At 35.2% G+C, this 27,999-nt stretch overlaps 2 protein-coding genes, 1 non-coding gene and 1 pseudogene across 4 annotated transcripts; 2 read left to right on the top strand and 2 right to left on the bottom strand.

The window, feature by feature from the left end:
* The first annotated feature begins 1,556 nt into the window (after positions 1 to 1,556).
* Positions 1,557 to 9,312, top strand: LOC129889416 (protein ALTERED PHOSPHATE STARVATION RESPONSE 1). Its single transcript, XM_055964704.1, has 4 exons — positions 1,557 to 2,753; positions 3,109 to 3,284; positions 4,428 to 4,651; positions 8,333 to 9,312. Exons 1-4 carry the CDS (start codon positions 1,775 to 1,777, stop codon positions 9,120 to 9,122), a joined length of 2,169 nt encoding a protein of 722 aa, XP_055820679.1. The 5' UTR covers positions 1,557 to 1,774; the 3' UTR covers positions 9,123 to 9,312.
* A 1,351-nt stretch (positions 9,313 to 10,663) lies between these two features.
* On the top strand, positions 10,664 to 10,735 carry TRNAM-CAU (transfer RNA methionine (anticodon CAU)). The gene has a single exon. It is a non-coding gene; the product is annotated as a tRNA-Met (tRNA).
* A 2,477-nt stretch (positions 10,736 to 13,212) lies between these two features.
* On the bottom strand, positions 13,213 to 14,643 carry LOC129889414 (uncharacterized). Of its 2 annotated transcripts, none has more exons than XM_055964702.1 (3): positions 14,581 to 14,643; positions 13,670 to 13,862; positions 13,213 to 13,594 (listed from the first exon to the last, which is right to left on the bottom strand). In XM_055964702.1, exons 2-3 carry the CDS (start codon positions 13,835 to 13,837, stop codon positions 13,487 to 13,489), a joined length of 276 nt encoding a protein of 91 aa, XP_055820677.1. In that variant the 5' UTR covers positions 13,838 to 13,862; positions 14,581 to 14,643; the 3' UTR covers positions 13,213 to 13,486. The 2 variants fall into 2 exon arrangements, with proteins under 2 accessions (XP_055820677.1, XP_055820676.1); XM_055964701.1 differs by having other exon boundaries at positions 13,670 to 13,855; positions 14,581 to 14,633.
* Positions 14,644 to 22,638: 7,995 nt separating this feature from the next.
* Positions 22,639 to 24,609, bottom strand: LOC129889415 (two-on-two hemoglobin-3-like; annotated as a pseudogene).
* Between the last annotated feature and the right edge of the window lie 3,390 nt (positions 24,610 to 27,999).

Below are 27,999 nucleotides of genomic sequence, written 5' to 3'. Positions count from 1 at the left end.
TAGGATTGTATGTTTTTGTTTTAAAAATAGTTTTAATATATTCTAACATCGATTTCTTTAACGTGCTAAACTAATACATTTATCATTGTAATAAAATAGACTTTCTATTCATACATGTGATGAAATTCGAGTTTGGTAAACAAATTAATTGAGATTTGACACGTGAAAGTACACTCAATTAGAATTAAGATAGCAATAGAGTCTTCAATCCTAATCCGCAATATCGATCTTGGAGCAAATATTGTCGATGCATCTTGAATCGGTGACTCAATATATCAAGGATTAATTTATGATCGGATGACTAACGGACATCGCTTTCGCAGGACCTACTTCTTTTAATTTTAATTCTTTGCACACACTCGCAATAATTTTCAGCCTGACACCAATCAACTTTGAGTCTTATGAGCAGCGGCAGAATTCATTCTCATGATAATAGTTGAATATTGTTGAGAGTAGCACTTTTCATATGATAGAGTAGACTTTGTATGCTAGTCCATGTTTGATTTCCAAATAATATCATTTCGCATTTGAGAAATAAAATGCTTTTTCTATCTCAATTTAATCGAAATATCTTTTTGTTAAGTTATTTTTTGTGCTCACCTTTCTAATATAAGAAACTATTTTGTTATGTAAATATCTTTTTTTATAATCATCAAAGAATTTTGATTTTAAGCTCTATTTATGATTTTTTTTTAGTAGGAGCGTTTTTTTGAATTAACCTTACGTGATGTAAATTTAAATTAGTCGAACTCTAATATAAATATGCAAACATTAGACGATAAAAAAAGTAGAGAAACTTCACGAAACTTTATAAAACGGCATTATTCTCCTTTTGAATTATGAAAAGTAAAATTTTCAAAAAGCCAGCTTTCCCCTATTTATAAAGCACAAATCATATACTATGAAGACAATACTGCTAATATGGAGTACAAAGAAAAGTTTTTTGAACGTACGATTTAATAGATTTAGGACAATATTCGTTAATAATTTCTGAATGTAAATTTTGTTATTTTGTAATAAATTAGCATATATATTGTATACAATGTTAAATGAAAATGTTACAAAAACTTCACATATTAGAATAATTTTTTTAATAAAAGAGCTAAACTAAAGTGAGTGTTAACTATAGTTATTAAAATTAATCTAGTGCATATATTAATAAAATAAAATTATGCTTAATATTCAATTTAAGGAATAAATTTGATGCATAACTAGCATTTTACTATAAAGTTTGAATCTAACACTTGAAAATTATCTTCAAGCTATTTGATCATAAATTTTGAATCAGATTTTGAAAATCTGTCTTCAAAATACTTTCAAATTCCAATTTTAGAAATTTCATCCATCAAACAGTTCAATTTTTCTCCTTGTAAAATCTATGTTTAAACGTAATTTCAAATTCAGAAAATCACAAACTTTAAAATCTATGATGAAACAGGAGGAAGTAAAAAATAAAATAAAGTGCCTAGGAGATTATTACATAGTAATATAGAAATAACGACGTCGTTAATCACCTCGATATATGTGACCGTTAATCTCAGGTGCATTTTCCTTTTCAAAATAGAAATACCCCCCATCCAGCGGCGCGTGCTTATCACCTTCCTCTTTCTTCCTTGTACAGACTTCCTCTGCTACAAATTTTGTCCGTTTCACTTTTTCTCTCTCTAAATCTCCATTTCCATCTCATTCTAAATCTGAACCCCATTTCCTCAAAATCACAACAATTTTTTGACATTTCAATTTCAAGCCCTAGAAGAGCTAAAACAGTGGAGAAATGGGTTGTGCTCAATCAAGAATAGATAACGAAGAATCAGTTTCAAGATGCAAAGAACGAAGAAACTTCATGAAAGAAGCTGTAAGCTATCGAAATTTCTTTGCTGCTGCACATTCAGCTTATTCCATTGCTTTGAAAAATACTGGTGCTGCTTTAAGTGATTATGCTCAAGGTGAAACCCCACCTGAGCCGCCGCCGCCGTCTGTTAGTGAGCCGCCGCCACCACCACCACCGCTGCCGACTATGGAAGCTAGCCCTCTCCCACCACCCCCTCCTCCCCCACCAGCTTTCTCTCCTATAACCCCACTTCAGCGCTCCTTTACTATGCCCGAGCTCTCGAAACCCAGAGGTAGGAAAACGAAAGGTATTGTTCTTGATGAACATGATGAGGAAATTGAGGAGGAAAAGGAAGAGGAAGAGGAAGGTGATGGTTTGAAACGGAGAGAAAAGAGAAATGGACTGGGGTACGAGACGCCTATGAAGGAACCAACGCCACCCGCGCCGCCGGGTCCAGGGGAGTCGTGGGATTATTTCTTTAACAATGTGGACATTCCGGGACATTCATTAGAAGAAGTGGAGGAAGAAGAGGAGGAGGAGGAGGAGGAGGAGGAGGAGTTGAATGAAGAGAATTTCGAAATTCAAAACAAAAGATTTGATAATGTGGGTAGAAATGAGTATAGAGATGATCAGTTCAAGACGCCAGAGAAGAAGGGGAAAGTGGAGAGTGAGGTTGAAGAGACCCCAATGACCGATGAAGCAGAGAGAGTCTTTAAGCATTCAAACACTGCGCCTTCTGAGATGAGAGGTGGAGTAGTAATGGGAGGTGGGAATGTTGGGTACGGTAACAATGCTGATTTCTTTAAAGTTTTAGGTGAGATTGATGATCACTTCCTTAAAACTTCTGAGAATGCACAGGAGGTTTCGAAGATGCTTGAGGCTACTCGATTGCATTACCACTCAAACTTCGCTGATAATCGAGGTAATTTGATGTGTAGTCATGCTTTAAGATGATATAGAATGGATAGCACTGCAAAGTCCAGTTTTTTGCTACTCAGAGAGAAAATGGGGATATGGTAAATTCACTCATATCAGTGACAGTTTGGACACCGTTGCTTGTGTGACTGCTGGGCACAGGGAATTAGGCTTTTCCAATCTTTTGTTTGACTGACAAACTTGTTTAGTCACAATAGATCTACTTGTCTTATGGGAAACAACAAGGAGCCTTTTTCATGCAGTTAATTTTTATGATCCAAGCATTTTAACAGCACAAAACTGAAACAACAATGTTGTTTGATCTTATTGGATGTTAATACTGAATAGTCCTTTTTCCGCAGGACATATTGACCACGCAGCTAGGGTGATGCGAGTCATTACGTGGAACAAATCATTTAAGGGTGTACCGAATGGTGATGGTAGTAAGGATGATTATGACATCGACGAATATGAGACGCATGCCACTGTTTTGGACAAATTGCTGGCGTGGGAAAAGAAGCTTTATGATGAAATGAAGGTGTTTACTGTTTCTTATTGTTCCTGTACTTTCTCGTGCTAAAATCTAGGATTTAATGTTTGATTTATGATTCATGTCTGAGATATGGGCTATAGGAAGCATGGCCACCAGATCTTCTGTTGCGTATCAGGTCCTACTCGTGCTAAACTTAGAGAACAGCCCTATTATCTCCCCTACCCTTCCTTTGGGTAATTTCAGACATCACTGTGCGTTAACTTTGCCAAGCATTTCTGTTAAAGGAGCTTCTTAATAGAAATTGAAAGAGAATTAATAGGGAGTATGTAGCAAATGTAACATGTGAATAAGATCCCACTCGAAGTATATCTGGAAGAAAATTCAACCCTGCTTTCTCCATCTGGTTAAAGATGCTGGAAGAGGAGGTGGCTGGTGCAGTCACCTAGTCTCTTTAAGTTGCGGCAAATTCAGAAAACTTGATATCCATGCAGTTTTATACGTTAATCATTTGTACTCTGCCTCCTAACTTTCCAAATCCTAGTTTGTCCGGGCCCTTCCCCGGACCCTGCGCATAGCGGGAGTTTAGTGCACCGGGCTGCCCTTTTAGTTTGTCTAAATGTCTGTTTATAACACCATTATCCTTGTGTCATTCAGTGTTGTCAAAGGCGCGCTTCAAGTGCGCTTAAACCCTGAAGTGAGGCTCAAAACATGCTGAGCGCCTCCTCAGTTAATATGCGCTTCAGTGCGGTCATTAAGGCTCTAAGACAAGTTTTTCCTTGTTAATAAGCGTTTCTTAAAGAGGTGACACTAAACGATTGGTATTTCACTTTATTGTGAAAAGAAATCAATTTCCTTGTCCATATATTTGTTATTTATGCTTATTATTATTATTAATCCTGGATTTAACTTATTTATATTCGTAATTTTTTTCTATTTGCAACTTTTTTCATTAAAGCTAGTGCTTTATTTGTGCTTTGCACTTAAAGTCCCAACGGACCTTAGAGTTTTTTTGTGACATTGTCCAAGCTACTCTGGGCATGGCTAGTTTCATTCTGCACCTCCGATCCCTCTCTGTTTCTATCTGTAGCTTATCCTTTCCTTTTGTGTTGAAGTTTCTATACAGCATATTGTTCCTATTGTCCCATAAGCTGATGGTTTACGAAAGTGTTATTTTGTTGATTTCAATAGACTGGGGAGCTTATAAAACATGAATATCAGAGGAAAGTTGCCTTGCTAAACAAGCTGAAGAAACGGAATGCTACCTTGGAATCACTGGAGAAGACAAAGGCTGCTGTTAGCCATTTGCATACGCGATATATAGTTGACATGCAGTCATTGGATTCGACTGTTAGTGAAGTAAATGACATTCGTGACAAGCAGCTTTACCCTAAGCTGACTGCTCTTGTTCAAGGGTAAGTTCTCAATTTCTCATGTTCCTAACTGTTCCTCGTGATGGAAACTACATATGTTAATGCATGTGTTCCTAGTGGCCATTCTTTCTGGTCGTCCAGGGACGTTCCTATGTGTAGTCTTCCAACTACTATCACATCTAGATTTTCTTTACCACAAGTTATTACATCGAGAAGCTGTTGCTACTATACCTGATTTAAAGGTCAGTGTTCTATGTTTTAAGTCTTTGGAAAATGCGTCTGTTTAACAGAAGTTGGGTAACTATTGGGGTTGATCTGTTTCAGCATGCCAGTATTTTTCCTATTTATGATCGGAAAGGCAATTATTCTTATATTAAAATGAAATAAAGGCATGGAGGGAGGTGCGGATTTATTTATATCCTATGTGCTTTCTCATCTCTTTTGGAGAGCTTCTTTGAGGTGTAAAACATCTAATTTGAATTGTCTTTTAAGTGAAAATCCTGGACATTCACCAACCATTTGAAAAACAAGCTTTCGTTTAAGTGAAACCTTACACTTGAGTGATAATTTATAAGTGCTAGCTTTTCTTCCATTTAGATGCTCTTCATCCTATTATATTACAATATTGGTTAATGGTTCTGATATTATGAAACCACAGTCTGCTCTGTAAGTCTTCCTCAGAGGAACAATTGCCTTACAAACTAAACTCCTATGAGAAAAATTCATACAACTAGATTTACTTATCAAAAAAAATAAATAGATATTCTTATGGCTTGATGGTATGCAACAACTACTACTACTACTACTACTATGCCTTAATCACAAACTAGTGCGGCACGCAAAGTGAAACTTACATAATTATCCTTTTGAAGATCGAAAAAATTCCCGGCTGTATGAATTTTCACTGTTCAAATTGTATATATGACAACTCTACGTCTCTACCCATCAAAATTTGACTATACATTTGTCAGACACTGCTCAAGAATTTCTGGCTGTAAAATGGCATGTGTGTTACCAGAACACCTCATACTAGTTTCTCCTGACCTTTTGATCCTGAAAAAGAAGCAAGCATGCAATTTAATTAAGGAGTGAAGGACACTTGGACTTTTAATACATAAAGAAAGAAAAAAGGTAGATGCTCCTACAATAAAATGATGCTTCTGATGTGATTTCTCTCCAAGATAGAAAATCTTCAATAGTGACAAACATAATTTCTTTTTTATTAGAAGCAATGCAGACAGTTTGATTCCTTGTTTTGTTGTTCATCAAGCCTAGCTTTTGTTTGGTTCTGATTGTCTGGCGTGCTATTGAGATTTGGGTACCCGTCTTTTTCTTAAACTAGTCTCTAGGAACGTTCCTTGCATGTTTGGCCGTTATTATTTTTGTAGAATTTCTTTATATTTAAGAAGTTGAATTATAAAATAGAAAGTGCTGAAGTTAACAATATTAATTTACTATTTACACTTTATTCATTAAATAAAAAAACATAAAAGTGGGACATTGCATTTCCCGTCAAACAATAAATATATGAAGCTAGTTAAGATAATATAGTCTCTAATGGTATGAATATGTGGATGAAATCCTACTTGAAAAATTAATAAATGCATGTAAAAGCTTTGACAAAATTAGCAAAGACACGAAGAAGAAATAAATATATTTTTGTAAAACCTGCAAGTAAAGCATAATAAATACATATTTATTTTAGCCCCGAACATTCAAAAGTAGGATGACTTGTTTAAATTTTGAATATATATATACCAAATTTGATTTAATTCTAGTAATTGCTGAAACCGCAAGTATAAGAATATTTTTCAATTTTTTAGCTTATATGAATTGCCGCCTTCTTTTTTTCATTTACTATTCTTATAAATGAGAAAAAGAAAAAGATGTTTGACAACACTAATCTCGCTGATCAATAATTTCTAATACCTCATTGTTCATGCATATATGATTTTTGACCACTCTATATGATCTTTGTTTTCATAAGGTGCAAATCAATTATATGAACCAAAGATTAACTTTAAAAGTTGGGACAAACCGTTCCAATTTAAATATAATTATACATATATATATATATATATATATATATATATATATATATATAAACAATAGATATACCTGTAAAAAAGAAAATTTCCGGCAGAATGAAGACGACCGGAAGACGGGGCAAAGAAAACTTATTGTATACTTTTATAGAGAATTGTAATGTAAAGAATAGGGAAAGGTTGTGGGAGAAAATTATTAATGCAGAAAATGGTTTAAACATTGATCAACAATAACTAAGGAAATTATGATTATAAACATTTTTGGATTGTAATTAAGGAGATTATGTTCAACCTTAATCATATTGAATTTAGTGTGAAGCATTAAGTGTTGTTGGAATCAGTTCAACTGAAGAAGCTAAAAGGATCAATAATTAAAGCTCATTAAGAAATAGAAAATGGAAAGTTCAAACATCTAACCATGTATTTGGTCTAGTTTAGCTATCATTAGTAAAACACATTTTTTAATTTAAAAAATTAGTGAAGGGCATTTTTGTAATCCAATTTTGAACTCAAAACCTTTCCACTTTTAATATGATATTATGATGATACGAATATGATATGATATGATTACAATTGGCCTAATAGTAAACTCTCTTTTTACAGTTTCTGAGATAAGAGTAATAATGCTTGAGCTTGGAACCGAGGTTGTGTGGGCCACAAGTGGAGGTGTAATTGACTTTAGAGACCTTATGGAGCTTGATTTTATTTAGGCATTGTAAGTTATAAGCACAAATGATAGGTGATTTCACTAATTAAGTGGAAAATAAATTAGAAGTAATCTAGAAGTTTCTTACCACAAGTAATAAGTTGTGTAGATGTACTCACTGAGGAAAGTGCACACACCATGTGTGGATTGTAAAATGATCCTCATCATCTTTTGTTGATGAGTTATTTTGTGAATACAAATTTTCCTTTACTCAAAAAAACCAATAAGTCGTATAGATATCTAGCTGGACCTGTTCTAGACACGAAACATTTGGAAATCTCTTCTTTTCTTCTTTGTGATTGGTCCACCAATTAATTTCTCAGAATGTTCATTATCGAGGAACAACAGTTCAATTTGTGAATTACTGTTGATCCAGTATTAGTATGATATGCCTCATATTAGTAAAATTGATTCATTTGGTTTTGCTTTGTGCATAATTCTACCCTAGTGTTCAGCCTAGTAAATAAGATTCTTTTTTTTAAAGCTTAAAACCCTTGTAAATGCATTCTTATGCATATTTTCGGAAGTTTGGCAAACAAGTAGCATAGGTTTAGTTATTCACTTTTTGATATTTTCGCAGGCAGTCTTCTCCTTTTATCTTCAATGATGAGTAATCTGCATTAGCATACATATCCTTTCCAGGGCATCTGTGATATTGTTTACTGATATTAAGAAACAGATGGATTTCCTATCATCTGTATGTTCCAAATTTTTTAGTTCAAATTTGGCTGGGAATGGAGATTTTTCTTGCAAGCATCTTATATTGTCTTAACTCTGAGGATAAATTTTATTAATTCTAGAATTGTTACATCCCCTACAAAGTCCAGTCCTAATTATGAGTACAAGTGCTCTTTAGATATTCCCTTTAGCTTGTTGTGCTTGCTTTTGTTTCTTATTTCCCTTGGGTCATAGTGGAACTGCTGTATAGTCGACTACCTTCCATGAATATCAGCTTTCGCTTCTGCTTTGCAGGATGGTTAGCATGTGGGAATTCATGTTTAGTCATCACAAGAACCAGCTTCAGTTGGCTACTGAGCTCAAAGCCATTGAAATCTCCGGGTTCCCCTTAGAAACAAGCAAACACCATCATGAACGTACGATCCAGCTCGGTAATGTTGTCAAGGAATGGCATGATCATTTTGACAACCTTGTGAAAAATCAAAAACTATACATCCAAACACTCCACAGCTGGTTGAAGCTAAATCTCATACCCATTGAAAGCAGCCTAAAAGAAAAGATCTCTTCGCCTCCTCGAGCACAGAGTCCCCCAATTCAAGCCCTTCTCCACTCCTGGCAGGAGCTTCTTGAGAAGCTGCCTGATGAGCTCGCCAAAAGTGCTATTGCTTCCTTTGAAGCAGTGATAAGGACCATCATTATTCATCAGGAGGAAGAGATGAAGCTGAAGGAGAAGTGTGAGGAAACTAAAAGAGAGTACATACGCAAAAGGCAAGCATTTGAAGATTTGTACCAAAAGTATATGCAACGTAGAACTCCAGCCGATTTGACAGATACAGAGTCCAACCCAAAAGATCCTGTTGCGGAAAAGCAGTTGCTTGTGGACACATTGAAGAAGAGGTTGGACGAGGAGACAGAAGCTCACCAGAAGCACTGTATTCAAGTTAGGGAGAAGTCATTAGGGAGTCTCAAGGTTCGGTTGCCTGAACTATTCCGAGTCATGTCTGAGTATTCTTATGCATGCCTAGAGGCTTATGGTCGATTAAGATTGATCATACAGTCCCAGCACTCAAACGGGAGTTCATAATGGTCTTAGGCTCTCTTCTCTTTGCCCCTTTTGATGTGTTGTTGTGATCTTTTGTAGTAACTACAGTCAAATGTAGTAAATTCAAGTTAATGTATTGCAGATGTTTTGCCATAATGTATGAAAAATGGCATCTTAATTTGTTTATCCGGACCTCATGAGCAGCAGCAAATATTTGATGGTACTGATGTTTCTTGGAGTCTCACCATATGGTATAGTCCCATTTGTGCACTTGTTGTGCCATAATGATTTAAAATATAGTCATTTGAGTGTAAATTATTGATCTGTTGAAGCAGTTCTTATTTTTAACACTCAAAATTTCTATACTAAATATTATGAATCTCTTGCATACTAAAATATATAGATTGGTCCATTAGATAAAGCTTGATGGACAACGAAGGTTGAACAATTATTCTATCATTAATGCGATCTAATTGAATTCTATTCCTATTCAAAAGAGAAGTAGTTTCAAGTATCTTGGGTCTATCATGCAAGGCAGCGGGGAGATTGACGATGATGTCACACATCGTATTGGGGCAGGGTGGATGAAATGGAGGCTCGCTTCCGGAGTGCTATGCGACAAGAAGGTGCCACCACAACTTAAGGGCAAGTTCTACAAAGTGGTGGTTAGACCGGCTATGTTGTATGGGGCAGAGTGTTAGCCAGTTAAGATCTCTCACATTCAAAAGATGAAAGTTGCCGAGATAAGAATGTTGAGATGGATGTGTGGTCACACCAGGAGCGACAGGATTAGAAATGAGGCTATTCGGGACAAGGTAGGAGTGGCCTCGGTGGAAGACAAGATGCGGGAAATGCGACTGAGATGGTTTGGGCATGTGAAGAGGAGAGACACAGATGACCCAGTGATGAGGTGTGAGAGGTTGGCCATGGATGGTTACAGAAGAGGTAGGGGTAGGCCGAAGAAGTATTGGGGAGAGATGATTAGACAGGACATGGCTCAGTTATAGCTTACCGAGGACATGACCTTAGATAGGAGGGTGTGGAGGACCCACATTAGGGTAGAAGGCTAGTACATAGTCTCGTTATTCTTCCCTATTCATAGGCGCACTAGTACATTACAATTCCTTGTGCTCTCATTTCTGCTATTTCTGTTACTATTTATTACTTTCAGTACTTTTGATTACTCTATTTTATCTGTGATGCCTTCGTTATTTATTTTTCTATAGCGCTTTGAATTTCTTAACCTTATCTGACCCCTTTTTATGTCTTTTTTGAGTCGAGGGTCTCTCGGAAACAGTCGTCCTACCTTGGTAGGAGTAAGGTCTGCGTACACTCTACCCTCCCCAGACCCCACGTTGTGGGATTTCACTGGATTGTTATTGTTGTTGTTGTTGTTAATGTAATTGATTCAAGGGGAAAATTATCCACCTTTAAAAAAAAGTAACATATTTATGTTGATCATATCAAAATTGAAAGTGAAAAGTAGTTGCTTTATCTTTTCAACTTTTTAGCAGAAAAACGTAAATATTCATGTTCAGTTAGAGAAATATATGAATATAATAATTGAGATAGATACAACAATAATCAGAGTGGCGCAGCGGAAGCGTGGTGGGCCCATAACCCACAGGTCCCAGGATCGAAACCTGGCTCTGATATGTCTTTAGAGTGGCTTCCAGTGTCTTTTTTTTTATTTTTTTTTATTTTAGTGAGCTTCTTAAACTTGAAAAAAAAATGTACTAATATGTTGATCATCTGTGGAACCTCAAATTCATTAATTAATGAATAATAAAAGTTCAATTCATTAGCAAAAATAGTATATTTTGTGTAATTTTTAAGCAAAGTATAAGGAGGACTTGAATTTTGATGTATGCTTACTTTAGTTACTTTACCCATCTTTTGAAGGGGTGATAAAAATTCAATTCATCTATAAAAACACAAAGATTGAGATTAACTCAAATAATGTCTCATAGTATTGTATAATTAGTGATTGAGAATATCACGAGAAAGAATATCATTTAAACAAATTAATATTCATATCTTAGTTCTATTTCTCTCAAAATTACCAAACTTTGTTATATTTTGCTATTTGAAGGCAATTTGTATTTATTCATAAAAGAATAATGTTTTGAATTATAGTACTGATAAGTGATAATTGGACTTACGTTTCTAGAGACACCACCGGAACAAAGACACAGTTCTTCAACAATTTTGGAAAAATTCGGATCAAAGACGGTTAAAAGTAGATTATTTGATTTATATTCTCCCTCTCTCTCTCTATATATACACACACTAGACACGAGTCCTGTGCTATGTTATTTTTTATGTTTTAATTTATGTAACATAGATTGAATTTGAAGAGCCAACTAATTTTATATATATATAACAACATTCCCAGTGAAATTCCACAAGTGGGGTCTGACGAAGGTAGAATGTACGCGGACCTTACCACTACCTCATAAAGATAGAGAAGCTGTTTCTGTAAGACCTTCGACTCGAATGTATCAGCCTCAAGTAGGAGAAACCAATAATAGATAAAGCATAGTGATAAAAACTAAGAGCAATGTGAATTTTACACTGCAAAAAACAATAATGATAACAAAATGATGTGATAATCGAAAAGCAACAACAACACAACTATAATGGTACGACTAGTCCTATGACCAACCTAAACCCATCATAGGCCAGAAAACACTCTACCTCTACTAGCCTTCTATCTTAATACACGACTTTCACAATTTTCTATCTAAGGACATGTCCTCAGTGATATGAAGTTATGCTATATCCTATCTAATCACCTTTCCCCAATATTTTTTCGGTAACCCTTAAATCCAACAGCTCACACCTTCTCACTAGGGTGTCGATACACCTCTTGTGCACATGCCCAAATCATTTCAGTCTCGCTTCTCTCATCTTATCTGTCACACAGGTCACTCCCACCTTCTCTTGAATAACCTCATTTCAAATCTTATCACTCCTAATATGTCCGCACATCCATATCAACATCCCCATCTCAGTAACATGCATTTTCTGAACATATGAGTTCTTGACTAACCAACACTTCACCCCATATAGAAAAGATGGTCTAACCACTATTCTATAGAACTTACCTTTAAGTTTAGGTGATACCTTCTTATCACACAACACTCCAGAGACAAGTCTCCATTTTGTCCATACCATCCCAATGCGATGTGTGACATCATCGTTGATATCCCCATTACTCTGGATGATGGACCCAAGATATTTAAAATTTTCTCTCTTGGGAATAGGATGAATGTCAAGCCTCACTTCCCTGTTCTCTTCATCCATTGCAGTACTGAATTTGCACTCTAAGTATTTTGTTTTGGTCTTGCTCAATTTGAACCCTTTGGACTCCACAGTTTATCTCCAAACCTCCAACCTATTATTAACTCAGTCCCGAGTCTCATCAATCAGTGTTATGTCATCCGCAAATAGCATACACCATGGAACCTCCTCTTGAATAGACCGTGTTAGCTCATCCATCACCAAGGCAAAAAGAAAAGGTCTCAACACAGATCCCTGATGTAGTCCCATCTCAATAGGAAAAAATTCTGTGTCTCCTCCCACCGTCCTAACCCAAGTCTTGACTCCATCATACATATCCTTTATCGCCCTAACATACACCATCGGGGTACCTTTAGCCTCTAGACACCTCCAGAGAACATCCCTCGGAACTTTGTCATAAGCCTTTTCAAGATCAATGAACACCATATGAAGTTCCTTCCGTCTTTCCCTATATTTCTCCATCAGTCTCTGCATAAGATGAATTGCTTCAGTAGTCGACCCCCCGGCATGAAACCGAACTGATTCTCAAAAATGGACATTCCTCTCCTCACCCTATCTCCACCACACTCTCCTAGATTTCATATTGTAGCTCAGCAATTGGATACCCTTATAATTTATATATATAAATATTAAATATTTTAAATATTTATTAATTATTTTAATTTATAATATTTTTATATTATTTTAAATAATATAAGTTACTCTCTCATACACCGAGTAATGGGGTAAGCTTGGGGGAGCTTTAAGTAATGAAGACAGATAATGTCATTTATCATTCAGCAAATGACCGCATTTCAGTACGTATATTCAGCAAATGAAAAAGAGGCTAGATAATATTCGATACTTCAAATTAATTTTCCAAAACCAAGAATCAGATAAAGTTGTTGAATCAAACACATTAAAATCGATCATCATTGATAGTCGAAAGTATCCACAGACAATGAACCTTATACTATACAGATTACAGGACCATTTTATAGATTACCAACATTACGATCACAGGTTTTTCAAGCAAGCTTAACTCTAAATTTACCATTAAAAAGGAGAGAGTATTAAATTGAAGATAAGCTCGATCATTATATGAAAATTGCAATAATGTTCGATCAATCAGTGCGGTTAGAAGAAGGAGAAGAAACCAAATGCCTCCACAGATATTTTCCACTAGCCATATCCACGCAGGTCCAAAATCCTTTCCCAATGGCGCCGTACACCTGATAATTACAAGCCAACAAATCAAAATTGAGGATAAGAACAACAAACTGTGAACACCAAGGAAATATGGGTACCTTGGAGGATAGAGGAAGCGAATTTGAGCCTTCAGGTGAATCGGCACGATTGTCATTGGCGCCGGCGCCGGCGGGGTCAATATTAGATTGAGATTTGAGGTTCCGTAGAACGAAGAATCCGGCGAGAGTTGCAGAGAGGAAGATGAGAATGATTCTGAGGGGACACATTGTTTTGTTTCTCCCTTTCTACAAGCTTGAGGTTTTTAGAGAGAGAATTTATTATTAGAGTAGAGAGGAAAATGATGAATAAAAGGAAGGTAGGAAACACCACACAAAGTGGACTTTGGTCCTTTTTTAAGCAAACCATTATTCCTACTACTATTGCCATTGATTTAAATTTTTTTTTTTTACTTTATTTTAAAAAAAACAAAATAAATAAATTTTTATGGTCAAATGGACTGGAAATTGGCAATTTGGTGTAATTGAACGGGGCATGATTATACTTTATAATTTTCAAGGGGCTTGAGAATTAGGTATAGTTATCAATGAAAGTTTATAAATATGTTTCGACTATGAATTCTCATATCAATCACAAACAATCATAATCCTGAGTGATTTTACTAGTGCGTCTGCTCATTTTAGTCAAAAACAAAACAAAACAAAACCAAAAAGCCTTATATATAGTCACAAAGCAATACAATCATTGCACAAAAAATGTTATCAAATAATGACATTATAATTCAATGAGAAATACCAAAAGGATATATATCATATAATATTAAAAAAAAATACTTCTATAATATATTTCTACCTCTACACAATATTGCACCTTGATGAGTAACTAAGAATAGTTTTTCAGGTTGGGCAGCTCATCAATCATTTTATCACGGAGTCAATGAAAAGCAAAACCATCACAGAAACTACAAACTATATATCAGCCAAGCAAAAGGAGAAGTTAACAGATACAATACCTGTTCATTTGGCAAGATGGTTGTTGAACGACTCCCCCACATATGTAGACCTGAGTGCTGTAGACATATGTCAATACAAAACCAACTGCAAAATTTTGTATTTGGTAGAGCCGACTTATGGAAAATACATTACATAAATAGAGGGTTATATACCTACTATCGATTATACATTCGGTCCAATTCATAGGAATTTGGTTTAGTTTTTACCCTTTGCTATCCCGTAAAATGCAGGAACACCTAAAATAAATGCAATGAGACCTAGTTCAAGAGTATCCATGCAGCACCAGATTTTACATGAAAAAGAAGGTGGAATTTCTTTCAATAAGTAGGTCCTCTTCAACTAAGGCTTAGGTATAATCTAAGGAATTAGAAAATTCTCACCACTAAATAGAGGTTATATTCTAGTAGAATAACTCTTGTCCCAGTTATTTTGTGGGAAAAGGTTTTAACAGAAGCACTCGTTTCCTCTTCAACTGAGGCTAAAGTATAACTTTTGGTATCAAGAGTACAATCGCATATTCACTGTACTTCCACAAGTGGGATATGTGAATGGTAAAATGTACGCAGACCTTACCCCTACCTTAGAGGGTAGGAAGTTTTTTATAGATCTTCGGGTCAACAGAAAAAATTAAGAGGGATAAAGAAGGCATGTCAAGATGCTATAATGTTAAAGATGTCGCTAAAGCTTATACATGAATTTTTTTAACTACTAATATGAGATTTTGGCATCTAAAGTGAAGAAAAACATTTAACCGACCTATTATATTTTAAAAAGAAGGGTGGATTTATTTAGAAGTTTAAATAGCCTGGTTAGTGTTCAACTTTTTGTTCCATAAAAGCAAATATAATTCGTCCAAATGCTCCTTTAAAATAAAACTACTCCTAATAATTGGAGCATTTTTGCAGTGAAACCAAGTTAACATGCAATTACTTACCATTATCTTCATATAATCATCGGAAGCCTAAAAAGAATGCCTACGTAACCTCATTCTTAATGAAAACAAAACATACAGATGCTTTCTTTAATGTACTTTTAGCTCGAATAAATATTACAATCCGATGCAACTGTATTTGGCTAGAAACTTTAGCCTTCAAAAAAGAAAATCACTTCACCACTTGCTATTCAAATTATTATCATGCATACTCTCTGTATCGATAGGTTAAAGAGATATTATTGAGTACTTCCTTCCCTCCCTTCCACATCATACTCCCATTGGTTGCACAAAGTAAAAAAGGTTAATGAGATGTTTTATCACCAAAAATGAAGAAATTACCTTGCAAGGCGAAGCATGACGTCAGAAAACGCTTTGTGTAGGTAATGCAAATTTCCCTTTTTGGATCCACATACAAATTCACATACAGATCCAGAAAAGTTTTATTACCTTGTATAGCTAATGGATCCACAAACAGATTCAAAAAAGCTAATAGAAAGTTCTAAAAAAAGTAGAAATAATCTTCAGAAATAGCTTAAACTAATGTCTAGAATTATAACATATATAACATCTCAGTGGGTATAATCATATGTTGCCTAAAATTTCCCAGAACAGTATAATGGTGAATCTGGCCAAGAGACTCGCGTGATGGGATACTTGTTCTACTTATCTCTGAATGGAGCAGAAGCTAGCAACCTATTGAGTATTAAGGCATACAGGCATTTCAGCTCACACTTGTGGATGGTTGCACAATTTGTTTACATTCAGATAACAATTATTTTCTTAAAAGTCAGCATTTGAACTATGTGGATGTAGTAGTCGGAGAAAAACTCACCTAATTTGTAAAGTTCCCAAAGGATATGGAGCTGTGACACCAAGCCAAAACAAACAGAAGAACTGCATCAGCAACCCAGAAATTTCAGTATCCAAAACCATGTTGAATTTGTTATAAGTTTAACATATTGTAAGATTTGTGGACCAAGAACAGCAAAGAGCATTTGATTAATCCACTTCATTTATTTGAATTTTACTATCTTAGCCTCAATGTAAAGTCAAAATGTTAAGAGGTTAGGAGAAACAAAATCCAATATGCTTGTGTGAATTAGAACCACACAGCCGAACTATTCGAGAAGTAGGTGCAACAAAATATATACACTCCATCTAAGACCTGTACTAATGCATTATAGTAGTAATGCAATTTGAGCGGACGAATTCTTCTAAGCCTCGCACAAGTTTTCCTCTTTTAGCAATCCATCTTTGGAACAATCACATTGAAGCTATTTCGGCGTTATTACCAATAAAGCTCCATAAATTTGGAGGAGAAAATAACAATTTTTTTTTGTTAAAATCTAAAAAGTTATTCAGTTGATTTAGGCATAACATCAAACATCTTAGAGCAATGGCACACTAATGTAAGTTGATGTCTCAATAATTTAGAACAAAACCAAGAAACATACCCAGAAAAGTCAGTTTGGGAATCTCTATTTGAAACCTTCAACTCAAACCTTGCAATTATCCTATCGTCTTCTCTGCTCAGCCGAATCTCGAGAAACGTAGACTGCAAAAGTTGATTTTTTTCAAAATATGAATACACATGATCATTTTTCAGTAGGGGAAGACAAAAAATGTAATAAATACAATTGTACAAAAAGAGGCACATGGAGATCACAACTTATAAGGGCCAAACAATCTGCTTTCTTCTTTAGTATTTGAATTTAATGTAATACAAAATTTAGTCATCAGATTTGTGGACAGATGATTAATGTAGAAAGAGAGAACAGAACATAAATGGATGGAGATGAGTTCAGTAATAAGCTACGCTGCATGGATTCGTTGGTACATGATGGATACGGGCGGTGCAAGTATCCAGTCCGGGTATGACAAGCTTTTTCTTGCTAACTTTTGGTTTACTTTGAAGATTACGCCTTTATCACACTCATTTTATATTAGTTTACAGCAAGGCAAATGAAGGATCTGTGAAAATATGAACCTTACTACTAACATATTACTGATGAGTGGCCTTGCACTGTTACCACTTACCACTGCTATTACTTCCCATCTGCAAACCCACTAACAATTACCAACAAGAAAAAGGTGCGATCCTTTTTCCCTTTTGCTTCACTTCGGTTACTTGTTCAATGTTTGCTCTGTCTCATTCACTTTTCTCTCGGTCTCTCCAATATCCAAGTTTCTATCACTGGATTTCTTTCAAAGTTCATATGTTTTGTGGCTAATTTGTCTCAGAGCTCTCAGTTGTGGTAAGTGTTTTTCTTTTCTGAACAGGTAACATTTTTGTGTATTAATAACAAATTACACAAAGGGTTTGTAGTCCCCCATATTTACATCCTGATGAGCAAAAAAAATAAGCTCCCAGTCCTTAATCTTCTCGTAAGGAATCTAGTACATCATAGATTGATTCTAACTCTTCCATTAAGCTATGTTTACACCAAAAAAAGAAAAGCCCTAAACATTTCATCTTTAGTTTTTGTATACTAATGGCTTTGTCTTCAAAACAAACTTGGTTTTTTTCTCCCCACACAGTCCACCAAATGCAAGCTGGGACAATTTTCCATCTCTCTTTCTGATTGGAAGGATTGGTATCACTGTTTCAGCATTTCCGTACCTCAGATACTCTTCCCAAAATAGTCCAGCTAATGCCCCTTAAGTTAATGAAAATCTTCCACAATAGGTCAGTCCAGTTGCAGTGAAGAAAGAGATGAGAGATTGTCTTTGCTTCCTTACCACAGAGAAAAAACCTTGAGCAAAGATTGAAACCTCTCTTCATGAGTTTATTTTGTTTTGTGTGAGTACAACTTCTCTAGCTAGCAACCAAGAGAAGCATGCAACTTTGGGGGGATCTTGACCCTCCAGATCATCTTCCAAGGCCAAGTCCCAATCTGATTGTTTGAGGTTGCGGATACTTTGTATGCTTCTTTCACTGTAAATTTGTTCTACTTATTCCTTAACCATATATCAAGCAATCTGCCTCAGTTGATGTTCCTTTGAACTGTTCTAAAGTTTTGAAAAAGCTTGCTAGTCTATCAATTTCCCAATCATTTAGAGCTCTTCTGAAACTCAAGTTTCACCCCCATTCCCCAAACCATTTCAATTGTTGAGTTTTATTGTTGATTGAGGGAGCATATGTCTGGATAGAGTTGCTTTAGGGGGCCTTGCTCTATCCATTTGTCATTCCATAGATCTACTTTCCTTCCATTACCAACACTGAACATGGTTTCTGTTAGCAACTTGGGCCACAAGTTCCTTATGGATTTCCAGAGACTAACTCCATAAGGACTATTGCTCACTTTGGTAGTCCATCTTCCATCCATACCATATTTCTCCCTGATTACCTGCTTCCATAATGGCTGATCATCTGAGTTGAAGTTCCATATTCATTTCATTTCAGTACCTCCATTCTTCTTGCTGGTTAGACAAGACTCCCAATTGACAAGATGTAATTTGTTCTTCTTAAGGAATTCAACCTTTTCATAACACAGACAGGGACAGGAAACAGAGACATCATGTAGGTAGGCATTGCATCCAATATAGAGTTTATTAAGGTCAGCCTTCCTCCGATGGATAAATATTAGTTTTTCCAATTTGCCAACCTTTTTTCATATTTCTCCAACGCTTGAGTCCATATATTTATTGACTTGCTTTTTGCCCCCCAAAGGTAATCCAATATATGTTGTTGGAAGTTCCCCAATTCTACCTCCAAGAATGTTGGACAGTCTCTGAAGATCCCCCATTTCATTAACAGGATAAATAAAACTTTTATTCCAGTTGATGTGCAGCCTAGAGATGGCCTCACATAAAATGAAAGTCACCCTTAACATCCTTACTTGATTTATATCTGCTTCACAAAAAATCAAGGTATCATCTGCATATTGTAAATGCGTGATCATCATGTTACTATATACCATGGAGCTTACTTTGAACCCTCTGATCCAGCTGTTTGTTTGAGCTTTCTGTAGCATGTCATTTAAATCCTTCATGGCAATGATGAACAAAAATGGGGATAGAGGATCCCCCTGCCTCAGACCCCTCCGTGAAGGGAAAAAACCAGCTGGAGAGCCATTGACAAGTATTGAAAACTTAGTTGTACTTAGGCAAAAGTGGATCCATTTGATCCAAGTTTCTCCAAATCCCATCTTCCTAAGCATCCCTAATAAGAAGTTCCAGTTCAAGTGATCAAAAGCTTTCTCGATGTCTAACTTGCACAGGATACCAGGGGCTTTACTATTGATCCTAACATCAGTACAGTCATTGGCAATTAAAATGGCATCAATATCCATCGGCCTTTGATGAAAGCCATTTGTTGTGCATCCACCAATTTGTGCACTACTTTCTTCAGTCTCTCAGTCAAAAGCTTGGACATGATTTTGTAAATGCTACCTATCAAGCTGATAGGCCTAAAGTCTCTCAGATCTTTGGCCCCAATCTTCTTAGGTATCAATACAATGAAAGTGGCATTGAAACTCTTTTCGAAAATTCCCTGATGATAAAATTTCTGTATAGCAGCCACTACTTCTATACTTATGTCTTTCCAACAATGTTTTAAAAAGCCACGGAGTACCCATCTGGTCCTGAGCTTTATCCCCTGCACAAGCTTTGACACTGTCCCAGATCTCTTGCTCTTCAAAGACACCTTGTAACATTTGATTTCTACATCATTAATCTTAGGACAGTCCTAAGATCTCCTTAAGGTCTCCATTTTTCATAGCTTCTGGTAGAAAGAGACCATCTCCTCTTTAATGCTTGCTTCGTTTTCCATAATGGCCTCTTCTATCTCCAATTTTTCAATGTTGTTGTACCTTTTGTGAGCATTGGCAGTACTGTGGAAATTGTGTTTCCGTATCCCTCTTTCAACCAAAGGGGGCCCTAGACCTTTGTCTCCATGCCACCTCTTCATGTTTTGCTATCTTATCAAATTCTAGAATCAAAGATTTTTTTTGTGAAAACCTCTTCATTGGTTAAAGTTTTGTGATCATGTATCTCCTCCAACTCTGAGAGTTTATTCAGTATGCTAGCTTTCTGTAGTTGTAGGTTCCCTTGGATGGTCATACTACATTCCTTTAGCTTCACCTTCAGAGCTTTCAACTTGAAAGTTAAGATGAAGTCACGTGTACCTTGTTTTTCTCCAATTAATTTTTCTTATTGTAATTGTTTGTGAGCAAATTTTCCTGTATTTTTATCTAATCATCACATGCATATCTAGAAATAGATACTTCAATGGCTAATTACTTCTCGATTGGTCCTTGCTTCAGAAAATTACTGGTCATAATCCTTCAAACAACATTTTGTCAGCATCTCTTTTGGTACAAATACAAACTTATTACTGCAAAGTTGATCCATCTTTGGAAATATCTGAGGTATCCAAAAAAATAATTTCCTAACCATGGGTAAGTGTCTAAATTTTGACATTGTATATAGAAATCCCTACCTGCATGTACAATACCACCTAAAAAGACTCATATATCACACAGGAAAGTATTACTACAATATATATAGCGCAATTTCATAAATGGATTCTGAGAGACTTGAATGGTGAGCTAATTTATAATATCCCAGTACAAGCTTTCTTCAAACTATGATCCCACAGTCATAACTAGGGAGACTTGGATGGCATATGGTTTGGGTCATCGGGGTCAATTAAGCAAGCAAACAGATAGGAATAGATGGACCATAAAAAAATCACCTAGAATAGCTTCTAATGATATTCAGCTCTGATGTTATTGGCGAAAGTTCCACTCCTATTCTATAGCAGCTTTAACAATTCTATCATTGATTCCCTCTTCTCTTGATTATCTTCCCCATTCGTCCTTAAGCAAAGCTAGAGACACTAGAACCATATAAAACTTAAATCATCAAAGGTGAAACATCAACATAGAGAAACTATTGTCAAAAGCCAAAATAAAACTTTGTATAGCAAACACATTTCTTTTATTAGTTTTGTTTTGGATCTGTACGTGGATTTAACAAACAATTAGCACAAACAAGTGCAATAACCAAAATTTACTGGAGGAACGACTTAACAAAAGAACTAACATTAGTGAATGGAAGCAACAACACAAAACGAAATCGGAACACTAAAAAATGTGAAGCAGCAGGAGGAAAAATACCATAACTAAGCATAACTGGAAAAACTTAGCTCAAAACACAAACACCCCATATGCATTACTCAATAACAACTATTAGCATCAAACACCAATCAAACAATACCTCGAGAAACAATTAGAACATGAGAAGATCCCTAAATTGCAGTCTCAAAAAAGAAATTACTTCTCATAGAAGCATAAAACCTGATCTAACCTGAGATACAGTAACCTATAAAAATTGAAGAGAAAATTCAGGAAGCAATTGGGGAAAGAGGGGCGTACCTTTTCTTCTTGGTACTTATTCGGCAAAAGGGGGAGTTCTGCAGAAAAAAAAAAAGAATTCGAAAGGCTAAGTGCAATATATGTTACTTCCTCTGCCTATCCCAATTTAAATTTGGAAAGTTAATTAAATTTTTTAAATATTTTAAATTATTAATTAATTGGAATTTATAGTATTTTTTTTACATTATTTTCAAATATTATGTGTTATTTTCTGTGTTTCAATTTGTGTGATACGAATAAAATTAGAAGAATTAATCAAATTTCTCTTATGATTTTTTAAATATTTTTAGTTATTAATTATTGTGATTTAAAATATTTTTTGTGTGTTACTAAATTGTAAACCAAATGTCGTATTAATTTTATACATAAATAACTTATGTTTCTAACTAGCTATCAAATACAAAGAATAATATATGAATAAGTTGCGTCTTTACTTGTTACCAAAAGACTACTAAGGTTTTGAATCATGTTGTACCTTCCAATAGTGCATTTTTCGTTTACATCAAGCAAATTTAAACATATGCAAGCCATTACAGTAAAGTGTTCCAATGACTTTAGAATTTTTCACAAAATTGCATACTGAAGGTATTCCTGAAAGGATTTTACGATCTGATCTTCATTATTACATATCATGAGCTTACATGGACAATCAGGATTCGTATAGTCGATCCTAACTGGTTTGCAATTGAGGCGCAACTGTTTAATAAATCTTTGATCAATATAGTCAATTTAATTCATCAGCTGGCTTAGTGATGGCTGCAATTCTTACATCCTGTTTCTTTGTTTTGATTCTTCAACTCCACTCCAGCTACCAGAAAGAATGCAGTGTGCCTGCAAAACTCAAACAAATGTAACTATTACAGAGGCGAATTAACTATGTGCATATATAGTTCAGATGACATTAGTTTATACCTAAAAAAAGTTGACCATTTTAGTTTTGGAATCTTCATCAATATCTGCAGCACTGTCCAATGCTTGTTGCATATGGTGTAATCATCTCTCTGCAGCCCTATCAGTGACAGGAAATGTGCGGTGGCGGCCAATCAATGCTGTATGGCCTGCACAAACTCCAAATAAACACTACAAATGAAAATTTCTCAAGCTATCTTGCTGACAAGTTTCTTTATCTGTTGCACAACTAATTAAAAAGCTAACTTATTTTCATTTTTGAAATGTTCCAGACACTACAAAAGGGATTAGAACTTAGGGGTCGTTTCGTTGTTGGTTAGAATTATACAGGTATTAGTTATGCAAGATTTAGTTATTCCAAATTTATTCAGCATAAAATAATACATCGATTCTCTTATTACTTATACATGTAATAGTTATGCGGATTGTAAACTGATAACAACATGACGTACTTGATGTGCTGAATTTTATACATAGCAACTAAAATGCTACCAAACGTGGTACTAGTTTAATACATGAATATAATTCAAATCGTAACCAACAACCAAACGACCCTTTAGTGTTCAACAGGCAGTAATAACACTAGTTTTGTTCAACAAAATCCTTGAGGAACACTATAAAAAAGGAAACAATTTGGAGAAAATGCTTCATTTCCTTTGCAAATAATCTTTATCATAGATTTCAACAAAAGAAGTTATCTACTTAAATTTCAGCTATCCAAAATTTCTAGGTTCAAGTTGAAGGTTACCATAAGAGCACAACATGGGATAAGTGGATCAGTTACACGTTACCAGTTCAAATTCCATTGTAGACAAAAATCAGATATTTAATTGAATAAGGATAGAGGAGTGAGCCCATTTTTGAACCGTACAGTACTAACTCTCAAAGATTTCTCGATTATAAAAGATCAAGTTACAATTGAAAGTGATATATATAACCTAGAACAGGAGAAGTGTACAAAAAGGTTTTTAGAGAACTCTTCATTACCTTTCCTCTGGGAGTACAAATTAGGCCCTCCCATTCTTTGCACAAAGAACTCATACTGATTCCTAATGGCTTCTTCTTTAGTACTTGAATTTGAGAAAATTGATCGAAACCACTCTTCCTCATCATCCTACACCCTAATTTCAAGTCCAAAAACAAGAGTCAAAAAATAGATAGTAATATAATGTAGCAAATAAATTAGCTCTGTTCTATTAGAAATATGATAACTTAAAAATCCACTAATGGATCGTCTATGGAAAACAAACTCTCCACCACCCCAAAGTTAGCACCAGTAAGATAAGCATACAACTTACTCTCTCCAGATCCCATATTATTGTTGTTGATACTTAAAATCCAATAGAAAAAGCACAATTTTTTTTGAACCCGATTAAATCTAAATTTGCACAGGAAAATCTCACATTTTGGGTAAACACTCTCTAACAAAAAAGACTCGGTACCCAAAGGGACGCAAACCCCTGACCTCTGTATAAAAATAAATGACTTACCACTCCACCGCAATCTTTCTAGGTGAAAAAGCACGGATAAAGGTCAAGCTCAAGTCAGAATACTTGCTAAATTCAATTCAACAAAAGACTCAAAACTTTAATGAGTTTTCTTGAATACCAATTTGAAGAAATTGTACACACATCAAGAAAACAATTCATATATTTGGGTTTGGGGATGAACCTGTTGTAGAAATTGGTAGAGAGATTGATAAAAGTTTGAAGATCAAGCTTCTCAAAGAGATTGATCTCATCAATGGCCACTGCATCCTTTGGATCAACTCCACTCCATTCTGATGCCTTTTGCTCTAAAGAGTGCATTTTTCTTCTCTGGTGATATGGCAGTATGCCAGTGCTCCAATTTTTTTCTTGGATACTAAATTGGAGAGTGACATTTCAGCAGTAGATAATTTATCTACATTGTAATAAAAAGGCCAAATACAACAGTAGCCTCCTTTGGACATAATTTGAAATTTTAAAGTTTTATTTTAATTTTTTAAGTTTTACTAGTTTCGCTACACGTGTGTTACACGTATATTTTGAATCATAATATACAGTTTTATAAAATAATATCAACTTTTTTAAAATAAATATTTTAGTAAGAAGTATACATAAAAAAATGTAATATTTTTTTATGAGTGATTAATGTGTTGTTGAGCATGATGTATATTTCTCTTGATTAGAGTGTGGTCACGTAAAATAATATAGTGAAAGTTTTGCATTTGTAACCGTCTTTTGCATGAAGAATCTTAATGGAAAATCCACATGTTTTTAGGTTATGTTTGTTGTGTTTCAAGAAAGGGATTTCATCCTCAATCAAGTCAAAGCTAAACTTGAAAAGATAGCAAATCAAGTCAAGCAAAATCAAGAAAAGTCTAAGGCCACAAGCCAACAATATTGAGCATTAGCAACCAGATATCTATTAAAATGATTTCTCAAAAGAAAAACCTCACTTACTGTCAATCCTGCCTCAATCACGATCAATCCAAAACAATCTTGATTGGTCACATTCCTTGGATTACCTTAGAGCACCCAATAAGAGATCAAGGAAGGATCTTCTCTTCAACATGAGAAGGCCTATATAAAAAGATGAATACGAAGATATAAATGTATATCTGCAAGAAATGTGAAGGATCTTTAGAATTCGTCACATTGACAATTAATTTCGGATTCTATGGATAATCAGAGAATAATTCTAGCATCGATATTATTACTTTGTTGTTCTTCCTTCTTCCTGCAGCAAACCTTTTGATATCAAAGTCGCCACACGCGACACCTGGACCAACACATATGCCCCTGATCACGACCATTTCTTTGTTGTCTTATGTTGTTAATATTCACGAATAAACTTCCAACTGTTTACTGAGGCACATGATATTCCTCCGTGGTCACTACAATATTTCCCTCTCTTCGTGAAGCATTAGTTAGAAGATTGAGAGTGGTCTTCATAACTGCTCCAAGAGTTGATAAGAATTCCTTCTCTTTTTGAAGCATTAGTGTCTATCTCTATTTAATTGCCTCTGTGATAGAATGTACAAATAACTTGAATTTATTTCTCAAGCAGTCACTCAACTAATAATTTTTATCTCAAAAAGGGAGTGAGTGAAATTTTTGCTACAAAACAAAATTAAGTGGCTTCTTTGATATAATTATCATTAGTTCAGTGACCTTTGTGTTACAAAACAAAGTTGAGGTTAGTTGAATGACCGGAGAAATTAACTTCAAATATTGTTGTTCGTTCACGTTGTGGAATCAATATGTTAATATTTCCTTGAATATTTGCTGAATCTTGAGTTAAGATCATCCAATGTGTAAAATCGTTCTTTTTTATTATCTAAAAAACAAGTAACTGACATTTACATTACTGTGGTCTGTGTCTTCTGATTCCATATAGGTCCTCGACCTTTAAAAGTTGATGTATACTTGTTTGTTCTACCTATGGACTTATTTTCCAATGTCAATAAAGAAATTTTCCTTTCACACTACTGCCGAGGGCTGTGTCTGCAAATAAGAAATTTGAAGGTTTTTAAGAACTCGTAAACCTTTGCTACCATATGGTCCAGTCCTATCTTTCTGTAACACCCCCCAAAATTTTTTCCTAAGATTTAGACCCTCTTATGTACGTGTAGGATCGAACTCGAGTATTGTGGAGTATATACACATGAGTTAGGATTAATTCCTAAGTATTTTAAGTGTGTTAGATGTGTTTAGGGGTCATAAGGGATCTCTAACACCAAGTTGAGTCCAAAGAACTCCAATCGATTAAGTTTTCGGACGAGTTAGTATAAGGGTCAACTTCAAACGAGCTTATCTCCTAGGATATGATGAACTGGGTGGCCCAAGTCTTACCAAATTAAAGGTCTTTGAGTCTTCTTTCCAATTCCACCAAGTTTGCAATTTTTGGAGTTCGGAGTCAAATGTTATGGCCATTTTCCTACAGACTAGTACTGCAGGAATTTCAGGCCTGGGCGAAATTTAGGCTTGGCACTCCAGTGGCGCCCAGCGCCACTATAGCGCCAGAAAATGGCCTCAGTAGTTTGGTCCTTGGCGCGATGCGCCACTATTAGATGTGCAGGGTTTTAAGCCTATTTTGGCTTGGCGCTGCAGTGGCGCGACGCCCCACTATAGCGCCAACAAGACTTTTGCCTAATTTTCCAGATTTTTTTGAAGAGGGGCAACTTGGACTTTTTCCAAATTATATATACACCATCCTTGAGCATTTTGGACCATTATTTTCAGCTTCTCTCTCTCTAAAAAGCCCTAGAAATTTTCCCTCTCTTCTTCTTCTTCTTCCCCAAATCCATCTCCAACAAAGGGTGCCTTCAAGAGTTTCAAGGATTCAAGCCTCCCATTAAAGGCCCAACATCAAGGTCTCTTAAAAGTCTGCAAACAAGGTATGTAAGGCTAACCTAAAATATGGATTGAGTTCTTCCATATGCCCATAGATGTGTTGGATAGGAATTGTGAAAGAGTTGAACCTTCTAAGAAGGTTTTCTTGAAAGTTTTCCTAAATTATAGAATGTTTTTAGATACTACTGGTTGATTGATGTTTTTAATGACTTGAGTTACTAAATAGTTATCTTTCATAATTATTGACTACAAATGGATCTTGGTATATAAATTTATAGATGTTGACAATATTCTTGAGTTGAGTTTTGTTGAGAGTATGGATTCATGTTTCATTCACATGAACCCAAGATGAGATTTCTTTGGTCATAATTTGTCTCGAGTTAAGATGGATGGTTTTGTGTATATGTGTATTGATTGGAACGAAACGAATGAATTGGATGGTTATGAGTGTCCTTTCGCTTCTATAAATTGAACATAAGACTAAAATAAGGATTTTGGAGTAGATATTTGACAATGATGTGATGATAATGTTTGATGATGATATTTGACAATGATGTGATGATAATGTTTGATAATGATATTTGACAATGATGTGATGATAATGTTTGATGATGATGATGATGTTTGATAACGATGTGAATAATGATATTTGACGATGATGTGAATGAAGAGGTTATGTCGATGAGGATGTCGTGTGATGAAGTGGATTGGAGTCTAATGTGATTTTGTGGTATGTGATGTGCATAATTTGAGTTGATTGGAGTCTTATGAATATTTTGAAAATAAATGATCTTTTGAGGAGGAGCTTTAAATAAATTATTTGTGAACCTTTTTGCATAAACTATTTACACACTATTTTGA

Source organism: Solanum dulcamara, chromosome 5, assembly GCF_947179165.1.
Source record: "Solanum dulcamara chromosome 5, daSolDulc1.2, whole genome shotgun sequence".
NCBI classification, from domain to species: Eukaryota; Viridiplantae; Streptophyta; class Magnoliopsida; order Solanales; family Solanaceae; genus Solanum; species Solanum dulcamara.
Note: the sequence above shows the minus strand (reverse complement) of the source record. Positions and strands in the feature narration are given on the sequence as shown.